The sequence below is a fragment of the Penicillium oxalicum genome, chromosome VII (genome assembly GCF_001723175.1).
Source record: "Penicillium oxalicum strain HP7-1 chromosome VII, whole genome shotgun sequence".
Lineage (NCBI taxonomy): Eukaryota > Fungi > Ascomycota > Eurotiomycetes > Eurotiales > Aspergillaceae > Penicillium > Penicillium oxalicum.
This window is the reverse complement of record NC_064656.1, coordinates 945,533-959,656: the sequence shown is the minus strand read 5'-3', so window position 1 is coordinate 959,656 and position 14,124 is coordinate 945,533. Positions and strand designations below refer to the sequence as shown.

At 50.7% G+C, this 14,124-nt stretch overlaps 6 protein-coding genes across 6 annotated transcripts; 4 read left to right on the top strand and 2 right to left on the bottom strand.

Annotated features, from left to right (window-relative positions):
* Window positions 1-657: 657 nt before the first annotated feature.
* POX_g08869 (Autophagy-related protein 29) lies at window positions 658-2,265 on the top strand (the record flags this gene model as incomplete). The annotated part of the gene is made up of 6 exons (XM_050117636.1): window positions 658-883; window positions 950-959; window positions 1,023-1,210; window positions 1,278-1,331; window positions 1,384-2,088; window positions 2,147-2,265. 6 exons carry the CDS (start codon window positions 658-660, stop codon window positions 2,263-2,265), a joined length of 1,302 nt encoding a protein of 433 aa, XP_049965780.1.
* A 282-nt stretch (window positions 2,266-2,547) lies between these two features.
* Window positions 2,548-2,859, top strand: POX_g08868 (uncharacterized protein; the record flags this gene model as incomplete). The annotated part of the gene is made up of 1 exon (XM_050117635.1): window positions 2,548-2,859. One exon carries the CDS (start codon window positions 2,548-2,550, stop codon window positions 2,857-2,859), a length of 312 nt encoding a protein of 103 aa, XP_049965779.1.
* A 404-nt stretch (window positions 2,860-3,263) lies between these two features.
* POX_g08867 (Phosphopantothenate--cysteine ligase CAB2) lies at window positions 3,264-4,463 on the top strand (the record flags this gene model as incomplete). Its single annotated transcript, XM_050117634.1, has 1 exon — window positions 3,264-4,463. The coding sequence occupies one exon, from the start codon at window positions 3,264-3,266 to the stop codon at window positions 4,461-4,463; it is 1,200 nt and encodes a 399-aa protein (XP_049965778.1).
* Window positions 4,464-6,336: 1,873 nt separating this feature from the next.
* Window positions 6,337-7,763, top strand: POX_g08866 (uncharacterized protein; the record flags this gene model as incomplete). The annotated part of the gene is made up of 2 exons (XM_050117633.1): window positions 6,337-7,362; window positions 7,437-7,763. 2 exons carry the CDS (start codon window positions 6,337-6,339, stop codon window positions 7,761-7,763), a joined length of 1,353 nt encoding a protein of 450 aa, XP_049965777.1.
* An 820-nt stretch (window positions 7,764-8,583) lies between these two features.
* On the bottom strand, window positions 8,584-10,203 carry POX_g08865 (uncharacterized protein; the record flags this gene model as incomplete). The annotated part of the gene is made up of 3 exons (XM_050117632.1): window positions 8,584-8,903; window positions 8,978-9,063; window positions 9,128-10,203. 3 exons carry the CDS (start codon window positions 10,201-10,203, stop codon window positions 8,584-8,586), a joined length of 1,482 nt encoding a protein of 493 aa, XP_049965776.1.
* Window positions 10,204-11,330: 1,127 nt separating this feature from the next.
* POX_g08864 (ATP-dependent RNA helicase ded1) lies at window positions 11,331-13,678 on the bottom strand (the record flags this gene model as incomplete). Its single annotated transcript, XM_050117631.1, has 8 exons — window positions 11,331-11,722; window positions 11,812-11,960; window positions 12,039-12,384; window positions 12,456-12,535; window positions 12,596-12,950; window positions 13,007-13,142; window positions 13,202-13,277; window positions 13,344-13,678. 8 exons carry the CDS (start codon window positions 13,676-13,678, stop codon window positions 11,331-11,333), a joined length of 1,869 nt encoding a protein of 622 aa, XP_049965775.1.
* Window positions 13,679-14,124: the final 446 nt, after the last annotated feature.

Sequence of the window (14,124 nt, the reverse complement as noted above, 5' to 3'; positions counted from 1 at the left end):
GTTCGTATCGGCCGATGTACGAAGTTTGTGGCTAGATGATTGGCCTACATCTTTGTCTGGAGTAGCAATGCCCACGCGTGATGATGAATTTACGGAGCAGCGATGCCGTTCAGGGGCTAGGGATTGGATTTTCCACTGGAAGAACCGCCAATTCTAGGTATTTCGAAATGAGCGATGTAATCAAATGGGACTGAAAACCAGGCTCGCCTTGTCTGAAGGTGGGTAGCACCATACCTAGGTAATTCAGGGTCAAGCGACTTGTCCACATCCATCGAGTTTCACGTTTATCCTCACTCAAGTTGGCCCATTGCTACCTTATGGAGCCCAGAATACTTCGTAGTGGCACCAACTTGTCTGATTTTACTGACGGGAAAGGAAGAGCTGCGATTGGCGCTGCGCCACCCCAGTCCCCACTCTCAGCCACGACGATCATATGACAAGAGCTAGTCTTCAGACGACCAATCATGGTCCCCTCTTGCCATCGTCATCCAGCCTCAACACGGACTCGTCCAGGCTGGTTTGTCGTTGCTTTTCACTCCGCTCGTTGTGTATTTCATGCAGAAAAAGCCATACAATTACCATCACATGTCTTAAGGACGAACCCTCATCTTTTCTCCTCATATAATCACTCGTCGCAGAGACGCGAAAACAATCGAAATGGATTCTAGCGGCGTCAACTTTACCGTCTTTGTTCGATTGCCATTTCCAAGAGGGGAGTTCTTGGACCCGCCTCCGGTGAGAGCGTCTTTTTGTCCCTGGAAGCTGCAGAAGCTACGTTTGGGTCTCCGTGCTGAATTTCCTGGGCAGATGGAATGGAACGCGGCGAAGGACCAAGCGTTATGGGATATGCTATCACGACCTTCAAAAGGAAATGATATTGACTGTATGTCTTGTAAAGCATCTCAAATACGGACACACTGTTATTACCGAAAACTGACAGATTGATCAGGGAAAGCATTGTACTGATCTCACCATTCTGAATCTAACGGCAGGAGACCCCCGAACTAATTCACCTTGTATAGAGCTGAGCATTTTGATGTGACCCTGCAATTCCTCCTCCAGCAAGCTGCATGGCTTTACGATAGACAGCTATCACAAGTGCGAGCTCAAATGCGCAGAGTGCCTCCCGTCCAGCCCAGTCCGCCATCGCCCGCACCCGACTCGGTGTCTGAAAGCTCTGCTCTTGCAGGGCAAGTTCAACGACAAATAGGTAGGTTCAGGAGGTCAGGAGATATCATATTTCTCGCCAGAGATCTCTGACTCTCAGTCGCCCACAGGGACTCGGGGTTCTTACCTTCCCGCCTTCCAACAGAAGGATAATCGCCCGCAAGGTATGCCTCGTTTCGTCTTCCGCAGAATTCAGTGACTCTGACTTTTCTGAAGTTCCCGATGACCGCCGCGCAAGTTCTACATCCACTGCCACTCTGAATCAGGTCCGTCATTCGCGGGATTCTTCTCGTCACCATGAGCCAGGCCAGGGAACTGAACGGCGCTGGGAGAATTTCGTGCGCCGCCCATCCCTGGCACCCGGGGCGCGGGGGCTGCCGCCATCTTCCGCACACATGCAGTCACCACCACTGGCAGAGGATCTGAGCTGCAGTTCTTCTGATTCAGGTACCGACTCCGAGGTCACATCCAGCCGGGGCATGCCGCGATTCAGGAAGTTTGGTAAATTCTCGACTCAGCGGGTTGGTTTGCCCGATGACGAAGATGAAGATGAGGACGACGTACCTGCATTTCTTCCTATGGCTAGAGACAAGAATTCTTCCCTGCGGGGCCGGACGGAGGAGGGACTTAGCACCACGATCCGGAATGAGGAAAGACCCGACCCGTATGGACACAACAAGCCTCAGAGGCATGACACGAATCGAGTAATAGCCGCCGAATCTCTGCACAGCTCAATGAGCTCTGGGACCCCGGCCAGTTTATCAAACAGCGATCGCCAGGGACTGAGTCAACCTCCTAGTGCATTAAGTCCTCATCGTGTGGGAGAACCCCCACGTCAGAGTCCTCGCAAGTCTACAACGTCCGGTCGAGACGCAAGTGACGGGACGCCCAGCATGGGAAGCAGTTTCAGCGACTTGGATGGTACGCTTCTTTTGCGAGATATTTAGTATTTCGTCGACTGGACTAACAATACGCACAGATGCTAGCGTCACACAGTCAGCACTCGAGGAAGCGCTCATGAGCAATATGCAACACGGTGGAATGGCCAGCCGCATGAGTACCATCAGTCAAGCTTTGCGTAGTCGCTATTTGCAGTGAAGTACAACACGCTGTCATGAAAATTTCTTGGAATTTTTCCGGGTATTGATTCATATTTTTCAGATTAGCCAATATTTTGACCAAGTCTAAAGCTATGCAGTCTCATTTGGAGTCTTTGGCGTATGAGTAATCAGTCTGCGCATGCCAGTGATGCTTAGAACCGATTGCTTGACCCGTCACTATCTTGAGGCATTGGGCTGTACGACCTCATCATGAACCTTCCACGCAAGACCGCGTGTTTTCTAAGTCTTTGCCTTTTTGGTGAATCAATTTCCTGTCGAAATGTCTTTACTTCAATATTCATTGGCCGTCTATAAGATTTTGCAGACAAGCCTTCTCGTTGAGAAAGCACACGTGATCTCAACACATTCAATGTGGGCATACCTCGGCATTTGCTCTGCGTTTGGAGTCAACGGCGCGGGTGCCGCCCGAACCACAAGCACCTCGGCCAACGGCCTCAACTTGTTGGCGCTTAACCTCCGGTTGAGCCAGGCCCACCCTTGGGCGTGTTATTTGATTTTTGTTGCTGGTTGCTGCGTTCACCTGGTTGGACCTGTTTTCGCGGCGGTTGACTCGGTCCAGCGGCAGCGCTAAGACCAAAAGGGACACCCCGCCCCCTATCAGTCGCCGCAGTCAGATAGGTCGGCGGGGTACTCAACACGAGCTTCAAGCCGCAAATTAGCTCGAATCAAGCCGACCTTGTCTTGCAGCAAGTTAATCGCTGACGAAAGACAAAGCTATCGGTCGCTCAATCTAAGCATTGCAATTGAGTGGAGACTGGACAATTTCTATGTCATCTTGAGTCGGCGTATCCCCGCATCGATTTCGTCTTCGCTGGCCCCTCTTGCACCGAAAACGGCAGCCTCGGCATTAAATCGCCGTATTCAGCGTTCTGATTCAGGCGCTGGAGTTTTGGCTTTTGGCTCGGTCCCTGTCGAAACCACCGAGCTGGAAGTCTTTTGTGACTCTCATCTTTAACCACTCACCTCATCTTGAGCATGTCTCCTTCAATTGGCGATATGGAACCTGCGGAGGCAGAGTCCGCCTACTTCAACGAATACCCACCTCCCAAGGCCCTACCCAAACATGAGGCTCTGGCGCGAGCCTTCATCGAGCGTCATGTCGAAGCGAACCGGCGCGTCGTGCTCGTCACATCCGGTGGAACGACAGTGCCTCTTGAAGCGCAAACCGTGAGATTCATCGACAATTTCTCTGCGGGTACCCGTGGTGCTACCTCCGCAGAGTACTTTCTCGAGCAAGGATATGCGGTCATCTTCTTGCACCGACAATACAGTCTCCTCCCATACTCCCGGCACTACAGTCACTCGACGAATTGTTTCTTAGATTTCATGGACGAAGCCCCTCCTACCTCGGACTCGGAAAACCCCGATCACGGCCGGATCGTTGTACGCAGCGAATACCAAGATGAGATGCGTGACGTGCTGCGCAAATACCGCTACGCCAAACAAAATAATCTCCTCCTCTTGCTTCCCTTTACGACCGTGTCCGAATACATGTTCGAGCTGCGGTCACTGGCCAAGCTGATGCAACCGCTCGGCTCCAATGCGCTGTTCTATCTGGCCGCCGCAGTCAGCGACTTCTTCATTCCGCGAAGCCGCATGGCCGAGCACAAAATTCAGTCCTCGGAGATTCCTGCCAACTTCTCTCATGAAGATGCCATTGGGTCAAACGAGATCTATACCGGCGAGAACGCGCCCGAACCGCCCAAAGCAAGCAAGAAGCTCGTCATCGACCTCGACCCTGTGCCCAAATTCCTTCATCGACTGGTCGACGGCTGGTCTCCCGAGGGTAGTATGGTCGTTTCATTCAAACTCGAAACCGACCCTTCGTTACTGGTATACAAAGCCAAGACCGCCCTGCAACGATACTCTCATCATCTTGTGATTGGCAACTTGCTCTCCACCCGCAAGTGGGAGGTTGTGTTCATCACACCGAACCCACCCTACGAACGATGGATTCGTGTTCCCAAGGCGCGGCGCAGCAAGAGCATCTCCGGTGTCGAGGACCAAGTGGGCCTCGCTGAGATCAAAAAGGGCAAAGAAGCGTCTAGCAATGAATCGGAGAAGCCTCCATCTGAGAGTGCAGGCGATGGCATTGAGATTGAAAGCATCATCATCCCTGAGCTGGTCAAGCTTCACGGGGCGATGATTCAAGACAGGACGGATAAGGCACAATGATGAATACATGAATGAGCAGCATGATCGGACTCGAGGCTGGTCCCAAAATCGGTTCAAGAAAAGTATAACAAATCGACCTATATTTCTAATTTCCATTCACTTTCAACATGGCACAATACATGATGAAGTACCTACCTAGGTTGTAGAGTCCCTCGGCGAAGATTCGTGTCGTCGCCTGTGCACGTATACTGGAAAGTGGGCAATATGAAGCCCAGTAAGGTTGGCAGGAGCCCTAAAATCCGGCTCCCTCGGCCCTTGAAACCATGCGGTAATGAAAATCGATGCACCCACGCCAGTGCCCGACAGCCTGCGCGTGATGAACTAAATTTATCTGTAGGTATGACTGCTGTTGCATACTTGGATGGTCAATTGTAAATCCGTCCTCCTCCGCTCAAGCTTTTCATTATCCAAAGGTGAAACGACTACTGATTGTGATGTATGTTTTTTTTAATAGTTCCAGCTCTTGTCGCTATTTACAGCTCAGGGGTGGCTAGGTGCGGAACTCAGGGGAAAGCTGTGCATGGCGAGAGCGGAACATCAATATTGGCGGATTAGAGGGTCCATCTATCGAACCTAAGCACTGGCAAGTCCAGTGTGGAAGGAATTGGTGGACCTCGGTCAAGGGCAGTAACCAAGTTGGTAAGCCAACTTGGATACTAAAAATCATATTGAGAGTAGTGCGGGGACACGAATTGGTTATTTCATTTGGAAAGTCCATTGATTCGATGTACACAGGGGCTGTGCAGGGGTCACATTCCAGACTGGAGTGTGCTGATGGGGGGTAAGGGGTGAGTTTGGGAAAGGTGTGGTGTGTAGCTGAAGAGGGAGTGCCTGTAGATTAGTGATTGATATACCCTGTTCAGGGGACGCTCTGGATAATTTGATACACTATTAAATTAGCAGACACCAAGATAGAGGACAGAGCTTAAGGGATTGTATACTTGAATATGTGCAGGTAAGTCTCTGCCCAATTGGGCTATGGTAGCCGACTTTGGCGGCTCATCTCTTACCCCACATAACCATGGCTTGTCCTGAATTGAAATGGAATGAATAGAGAATGACAATCAATCTCAATTGCCCCTTAGCCTCTGGCATCCAGGGCTTTGTAAGGTACAGGTAGTCTGGTGAGCGTCCGACAGGACTTTATGTAGAAGACAGATCTATATTAGAGGAAGGGAGAGATGTGTAGCCGAGTTGAAAGACAAGGGCGTGTAGATGAAATGCACTCCAGCAACAGAAACAGATGCATGTTCCTGTTCCTGTTCCTGTTCCAGCAAGGAGGTCACAAATGAAGCATGGTGTCAAGCTGCCTCTTCGATGCCAGTCATCTGTCTTCACGGAGGGGCTAGAACACCGCCTCGAAGGATGACCTAATCACGCTCCAGACCTGCCGCTCCCGAGCTGCGGTGGAACTGGTGGACCTCCTCTTGGCTTGATCATCGCCGTTACGTGGTCGCTGGATCCCAAACAACAAAAGTCCGTCGTGAAAGCTGGCGCCTGGGCAATTCATATCGATGCAACTCCCCGCTGTGGAACTCGGACCAGAACTCCAAGACCCAAGCACCCGTCAAGATTGAGGACGCGGCCTCGCGTCGATCGGCCGCTCTTTGGACGCCCCATTCCTTGCTCAATCCTCGACGACTCCAACCCCCCCCTCGCTCAAACTGTCCGAGCTCCAGACTGCCAGTCAACGTCCCCTCTTCTCTCTCTTCCTCTTGCCCTCTCCCTCATTCAGGTTGACTGTCTTGGACGTGCGCTCGTTTTGGGGCTTGCGCTTTCCTCCCCACCTATTCTATCCTCTCTCCTCTCAGGCAACGATGCTTTCATCGAAGCCATTGGGTGATTGATAGATTGCAGTTCGGATTTCCCCACGATGGTGACCCGTCGCCGATTTGGCCACCGCTTGATAGCTCTGGCGGCCATCCTCACTTTTCTCGGTCTCTTCCACTTCTTCACCTTGACTCCTGGCCACCCATCCGATCTTCAATCTCCATCAATACACCACCCCATCTCCAAAACCACCCATCCCGACACCGAAAATGCCGGCGATTCAACGCTGCTCTGTCCTCCGATGGACGGAATGGACGATATCCTTGTCGTCATGAAGACCGGCGTCACCGAGGCCAAGGAAAAAGTCCCGGTGCATTTCCAGACCACCTTACGCTGCGTTCCACACTACGTGATCTACTCCGATTTCGAAGAAGAGATCGAGGGCGTCAAGATCTACGATGTCCTTCAAGGCATGGACCCTGACGTGATGACACAAGTTCCCGACTTTGACCTCTACAATCGAATCAAGAAGCTCGGACGTCAGGGTCTCGCGGAAAATGACTTTGCGGACGAGGCCAACTCGGCCGTGGGCAAACCCAACAACCCCGGGTGGAAGTTGGACAAGTGGAAGTTCTTACCCATGATCATCGAGGCCCTGCGCTACAAGCCCAAGGCCAAGTGGTATGTTTTCATGGAAGCCGACACGTACATCTCATGGCCGACCCTTCTCGCATGGCTCAAGCACTTCAATCACAAAAAGCCATGGTACCTCGGTACCGAGACCCAGATCGCCGACGTCATCTTCGCGCACGGCGGCTCGGGGTTTATGATCTCCCATGCGGCGCTCAAGCTCGCGGCCGAGGAATACACCGCACGTCGTACCGAATTGCATCACTATACGGACGGCCACTGGGCAGGTGACTGTGTCCTGGGTAAAGTGCTGGCTGACGCGGGCGTCAACCTCCACTTCTCCTGGCCAATTCTCCAAAACTCCAACCTTGGCGAGCTGGACGAATTTAACGTCGACCTCTATCGCCAGCCATGGTGCTTCCCGGCCGCCGCCTTCCACCATCTCAACGCTCAGAAAATTCAGGATCTGTGGTCTTACGAGCAAAAGCGTTGGCAGGATGTAAGTCACTCTTGCCTTTTTTTTTCTTTCATCTCGCTGCTCAAAGCTAATCATGATTTGTCCACGCCATTCAGAAGGACAAACGTGTTCTCCTCCACAGTGATGTATTCCGTGACCTGCTCTACCCCGACATCGCCCTGAAACCCGCCCGTATCGGGTGGGACAATCTCTCCGCCGACGAGCAATCCACCGCCTCAAGTTTCGAAGAATGTCGCCAAATCTGCGACCAACTTGACGACTGTACACAATTCTCCTTCCGCGACAAATCCTGCTTCACCAGTCGCACTCCTCGCCTCGGTGCGGCCAACCCCAACACCGTCTCAGGCTGGATGGTGGATCGCATCCGCGCCAACATGGAAAAAAGCGGTTTCTGCAAGACTACCGAATGGGGAGCAGAGTAGATCTGTGATCATCTCTCTCTCCCTCCCTCCCTCTCTCTCCCTCCCTCCCTCTCTCTCTCTCCCTCCCTCCCTTCCTCCCTCTCCCTCTCTGATGCTGTCTCAAACATGGTACTATAGTATACTGCCTCGACTTGTTCATCTTGAATTCTTTCTGCATTGCGGAGTTGTCCACATGGTCCTTGTTTTTCTTTTCTGTCTGTTTTTCCTGTTTTTCATTATTGCATCGCACCGAAGGGCTCATTTGAGGGACGCTCTTATAGATTTTGGGTGAAAAAATTCTTTGCCGTGGGATAGTCATTTTTCTGTTTTGTTTTTACTTTTTGTGCTGCATGGTCGTCTGGTTGATGTAAGGTGCGGGTGTCCTTTGAATTTGCATGGGACTGTCAGTTACTTGTCTGTTAGTTGTTTTGTTTTTTTGAACCGGTATTCTGGGCGAGCTGCTTGACTCGTGGTTTTGTCTAGAACAATGGAGTCATTAGGTGCTTCTCTGTCTTGGCACCCTGCTCGAAATGACAAAGTCGACGCTGTGCGCTCTTCAAAAATTTCCTTTGGTTCTTCGTCTTTTTCCGACTAGCCGCCGATGCAGAAACCAGTCTACTACTACCCCTCGAATGATCGACCCGTCTCGTCGAATATCTTGAATGGAAACCTGGAGGCCACACGAGGGAAAAGAAAGAAAAAAGACTGTCATTCCCTTGAGTAACAAAGAGCCCACGAAGCAGATGTGATTTTGACACTTTTGTAAGAATACAGAGGCCCACCCGAATCAACTGGCGGGAGCAACAATCTCTTCACCTGTCTTCTATATCTAAGTCCCAACTCACAATGGTGGACTGCTAGGATCCTCCAGGCACTGGTCCACTCGCATGACTTTGAGACCCTTACTTTTCACGTAATGGATGAACGGCCGTAGATACGCCACCGTAGTCGGATGCAGATAATGCATCACGGCAAGATTGCCGCCACGAGCAACGCCGCGATAAAAGGCATCGAGCTGATGCTCGGGCGTGGGCGAATTGGCCCACAGCCAATCTTCCACGTCGACGCTCCAGTTCACCACGTACGGATTTTCAATATACTTGGCCAACCGCTGGCGCAGACGCGCTCCCACGGTACCAAAGGGTGGTCGGAAGTATTTCGCTTGGTGGCGGAAGCAGTCAGTCCAGCTTGTCCCCTTCAGCGGAGTGATTCAGAAGAGGGAAGGGGCATCATACAACTTATTTGCAGCTCTTCTCGCAAGGCATCAATAGACTGGATGATCTCGTCATCAATCTCCTCCATACTTGGTAGTGCTTCAATCCTACAGATCCAGTCAGCTTTTGTGTCCCAGCCAAGACAGCATAAGGACAGTGAACCGGTCTGACTTTGGATGCGTATTCGAATGCAAGGCCACCTGATGTCCTTTGCTCAACATCTCACGATAGAAGTTGGTAAAATTCGTGGATTCATCCCGTAGGCCCGAGGCAACCACGAAGAAAGTCGCTCGCACATTCTCCTCGTCCAAAATCCGCATGACCTCCTGCGCAAACTGCGGCTGTCCGTCGTCGATTCCAAACGCGAAGGAATTGGGACGACTACACCGTAATACTAAAGAGCCGGTGGGCAATTTTTCGGGAAGAGCGAAGTGACCATTCTCTTCAACAGGCGCCGGCACGCTGGGCACAATCTCGACACGATGAAGTGCGATTGGTTCCTCAGTGAAAAACCCGCTGAACGAGACCGAGATCAATCTATCGAGATTGACGCGGAAGTGATTCAAGGGAATGAACAACTCCGCAGTGTCCTTGCGTGCAGAGCCGCGCGATTGACATTCACCACCACGGACTCTCGACGAAGAACCATGCTGGCTCTGGGTTGCTCGAGTGGCCTGTGGTGACTGGTTCATGTTCTCTCCCTCGTCATCATCATCATCATCATCCTCCGGGGGCGTCTTCTGTTTCAAGAGATATCGTGAAGCTTGCACGCTATCTGCCGTGCCGGGAAACGGCGACCGAGCCGGATTGCACTCTGCATTATGTTCGTTTAACGACACTGTGAAATCCTCGTTGCCGTCGAACACGACATGCAAGAATTGGTTTGACCATGGACTCAAGCTGAAGCATGCGTGGGAATCGAGCTGCGTGTGGAAATTTTGATCTGGATCCGATGGGAAGAGACGCATGACGCCGGGCTCATGCTCAATCGCCAAGTCTTCGCCGGTACCGTGCCAAAATCCCAAGTCGTTATGAACAGCACTTTGAAAGGTGTCAATGACCAGGGGTGACTGCTGCGTCTGGGATACATCCGAAGGCTGCAGTTGTATTTGGCGAGTTTCGAGCCAGTGTTGGTGTTCGTGTGGTCCTCGATCAGATGGACTATGGATAGAAAGACCGTGTGCTGAGACGGAGAGTCCCAGCCAAAGAAGTGGTAGATGATTCTTCAATGAGCGACAGGATTGCATGGTGGCGGGTTTGTAAATGAATGTATAATGAGTTGGTCCTGGCAACGTGTGGGCTGATGAGATACTGGGACTGGAGAGACACGAGGTGCGGTCTTACAACAATGTCAGTAAACGAAGAATCTTTCAGTGGGAGATTACGAGTCGGCAAGTGACAGTGGCCCTCGGGACTATTGCAAGGAAAGCACCATGAAGCATCTGGACGATGAAGAAGGCAATTCCTTCCGTCTCAGTTCCATCTGCAGACTCAAATCCGAGGTTTCAAACGGCGAGTCGTTGCTGCAAGGGCAACCCTTTCACCGAATTTCGAGCCAAAAGAAATTTCTAAGCTTCCCTTACCAAAAATTTGACTCTCGAAGCCAAGTCTGTCAATAACATAACGATTTTACGGAAGATGATCATAATCCCCTTTGCGAAGACCTATATAGATCACCTTGGACCCCCCTCCCTTTGCTACCACGATACCCTTGAAAAATTAAGGAATATGCGGATGAATGGACGTCTTTCCAGATCATTTACAAAGAAGCACAACGCTGTGGAGAGGACTGGCTCAAAGATATTGTGGAACCTGGTGATATTGAAATGACTTTACAACTCACTTGCCTATTTCCATACATTTCCACAGGGCATGTCCATTGTCTGGAAGACTTTCATGTTCAAATGAAATTAATATGTTGATCCATTGAATAGCACGGATTAAAGGCATGCATTGGTGGAGGGCTCTTCTTCAAGAAATAGCCCGAAGATGCAGGTGAAGGTGAATTCGAATTTAAATGTATGCACTTGAAAGATGCCTACAGATGACTCCAATTTTGTACATATAATCTTTCAAATTCCAACTATCTAGCTGACAGTTGAAGCAACAAGTTGAACAGGGAGCAATCAGGCGCGCATGTCAAAGACGATCACTCAAACATGAATGAAAAAGCATAAAAAAAAACAAAAATGAGCAACCGAACAGGAACACCCAAACATGAAAACTCAACCCAAAATACTCAATTACAAAAAACAAGCATAAAGAATCGAAAAGGAGAAAGTGTCCAAGCAAGAACACTCAAGCATCAATGTCAAAGGAAATTTGTAATCAAGACAAGACGCCGTCAAGCAAGTACCGCTCAGGCACAACTCACTTACCAGGAAATGTCATTCTTGTCGAAGGCAGTTGTGTCATGCGCATCACCTTCACTTGTCGCATAACGCTCCTCTGGCTCCTCGTGACCAGACAACAAACCAGCACGCTGCTGACCCCAAGGATCATTTTCATCCAGCTGCTGCTTCTCCTCCCAATCCGCTCCGTCACCACGCTCCCAGGTATTCCCTGTAGCGGAGTCTTTCTTGGCTGAACCAGCCATGTCCTCATCAAAAGTGAGGGCATCAGGGGCGGGCAAAAACTTGTTCAAAAAGTCCGGAATGGGCTGGCTACTCTCTTGAAGCAGTCGGGCCAAAGCAGGAGCCAAGTCCCGATTGTTGTCATTGTAGAAGGAGGTAGCGACACCTTGATTGCCGATGCGTGCAGTACGACCTGTGTGAGCGCGAAAATCGCCTTGTTAGCTTGGCTTGTAAAGGGCTGGCAGTGGCATAGAATATTCATCCCAGTGGAAGATGACTGACCAATCCGATGGATGTACTCGGTGATACCACCACGGTTATCACGGGGAAGAGTGTAGTTGATAACGTGCATGACGTTGATGACATCCAATCCACGCGCGGACACACCGGTGGTAACCAAAAGAGGACATTTGGCAGTACGGAAAGCACGACTAATATCGGGAGTGAGACTGGTTAGTATATCACAGGTGGGAAATAGAGATTTTCAAAAGAAAAAGAGAAAGCCTTACAGCGCATCTTCACGCTCACGCTGAGTTCGGTCTCCGTGCAGGGAGGTCGATGGCAACCCAGAGTTGAAGAGATAGTCATCAACGTAATCGACGTCGATCTTAGAATTGACAAAAATCAGTGTTCTACCTTTGGGCAACCCCATGATAAGGTCGACAAGTGCTTGACGCTTCCGGTCCTCATCAACCCACACGACTTGTTGGCGAATTTGTCGAACAGTACTTCCAGGACGTGAAATCTGGATGCGAACAGAATTGGGGCTCAGGTACTTCTGGGCAAGCTTCTGGCAATCTTCGTTGAAAGTCGCAGAAAACATGAGAAATCGGGGGCTGACATGACGACCGGAACCTGTTACGGAAAGCAGATAAGATATCAGTTATACTTGTCTCGCACAGCTCAGATACTTGATACGGCCTGACCGATATCTCCAATGAGCATGTTGAAATCATCTTCCCAGTTAGACTGGAGAAGCTCATCTGCCTCGTCAATGACGGCGTACCTTTGACGTTGGTTAGCTTGGCCTTCTTGTCATCACACCAAGAGTATGTGATATCCTCACCGGATGCGGTTGAACGAGAGCACATTGGGCTGACGCAGGAAATCCAGAATACGACCAGGAGTACCGACCAGGATGTCGCAGCCCCGTTGAAGCTCAGCACGCTGAAGTCGGACGGGGGCTCCACCGTAGACAGCGCATGGACGAAGCATGGAACGATAGCACAATCGGCGGGCCTCATCAAAAATCTGATTTGCCAGTTCTCGAGTGGGACAGATGATGAGGACCAACGGCTCGGCGCGATAGCCTTCTTTGGTGTTAGAGTCTCCAACAAATGGCCGAGGGGCGGCGAGTTTCTTGGCCTTGCCCATCAGCTCCGAGATAATCGGAATCAGAAAAGCAGCGGTTTTGCCCGAGCCTGATTGATCATCAGTTATGCTTCTAGACAAATAGACGTGAAGAGGGTGAACATACCAGTTTGGGCAATTCCAATCACATCCAAGTTTTCATGAAGGGCGGGGATACAGTAGGACTGGATGGCAGTAGGCCACGAGTACAAACAATGCTGCAGATTTTCGACCATTACTGGGTGCAGACCAGCCTCATTGAACTAAAGCATGTTAGATCGACGACGTGTTGAACAGTCTTCGTGGAGTCCATCAGACTTACTTCCCGAACGGGCTGGAGCTTGAGATCGCTCTGGATGGAAACATGGTAGGGAGCCGCCTCTCCGGGGGTCTGCAAGCTGTCTAGAGTTTAGAGCCAAAATCGGGGCCTGGCCACATCAGAGTAAGAAGGTAGGGTTACTTACTCGGCAGCATGATCACCGGGGCGGGGAATGTGCTCATCATGGAAGAGCTCACGTTCAAGCTCTTCGTTTCGAGGTCCGACGTCACCATATTCATCCTTCCACTCATAGCGAGCAGCATTACCACCCCACTTGGGGGAACCTGGATCAGTGTTGACATTATCAGTGCCCTGAGAAGGGATGGCAGGATCAGATGTGGTCCAGGCATTTTCATTGTCATCGTTCCCTTGGCCCTGGAGATCCTGAGTATCATTTGACGCAAAATCGGGGGCATTCTCAGGATGGTTGACAGGATCCTGGGCAAGGAAAGGATCGTTGGAATCCTCAGTAGATGCCATGCTGGCTATCTATGGGGATCGACTGATTGTTGAAGTTGTACTAACAAGAGTAACTGAGTGTAAAAAGAGTAGCAAGAGGAGGAAGATTGATAATCTTGATGGGTTTGGGGGAGAAAGAGATAAAGAGATTTGAAGAAAAGAAGAAAAGAAAAGCTGGAAAGTAGACAGAGATTGTTTATGTAGAGCCCCATCTGGCCGTGTGACGCCGAAGCAAACGACCGTATGATACTCGAATTCGTCGTCGTATTGTTGTTTTGATAATTGAGCATGTTGATGGACTTGAGCATCAGGGTGTACTATACAGGATCAGTACCCGCATCTACCGGAACTTTGGTAGCTACATGGGACGTCTGCAGGTACCCGGAAGTCCGTGCAGATCCCGTTGACTGCCGAGCGGAACAACCCGTAAGACAGGATGAACCCGTCTCGAAAGTTCTCCTCTGGTG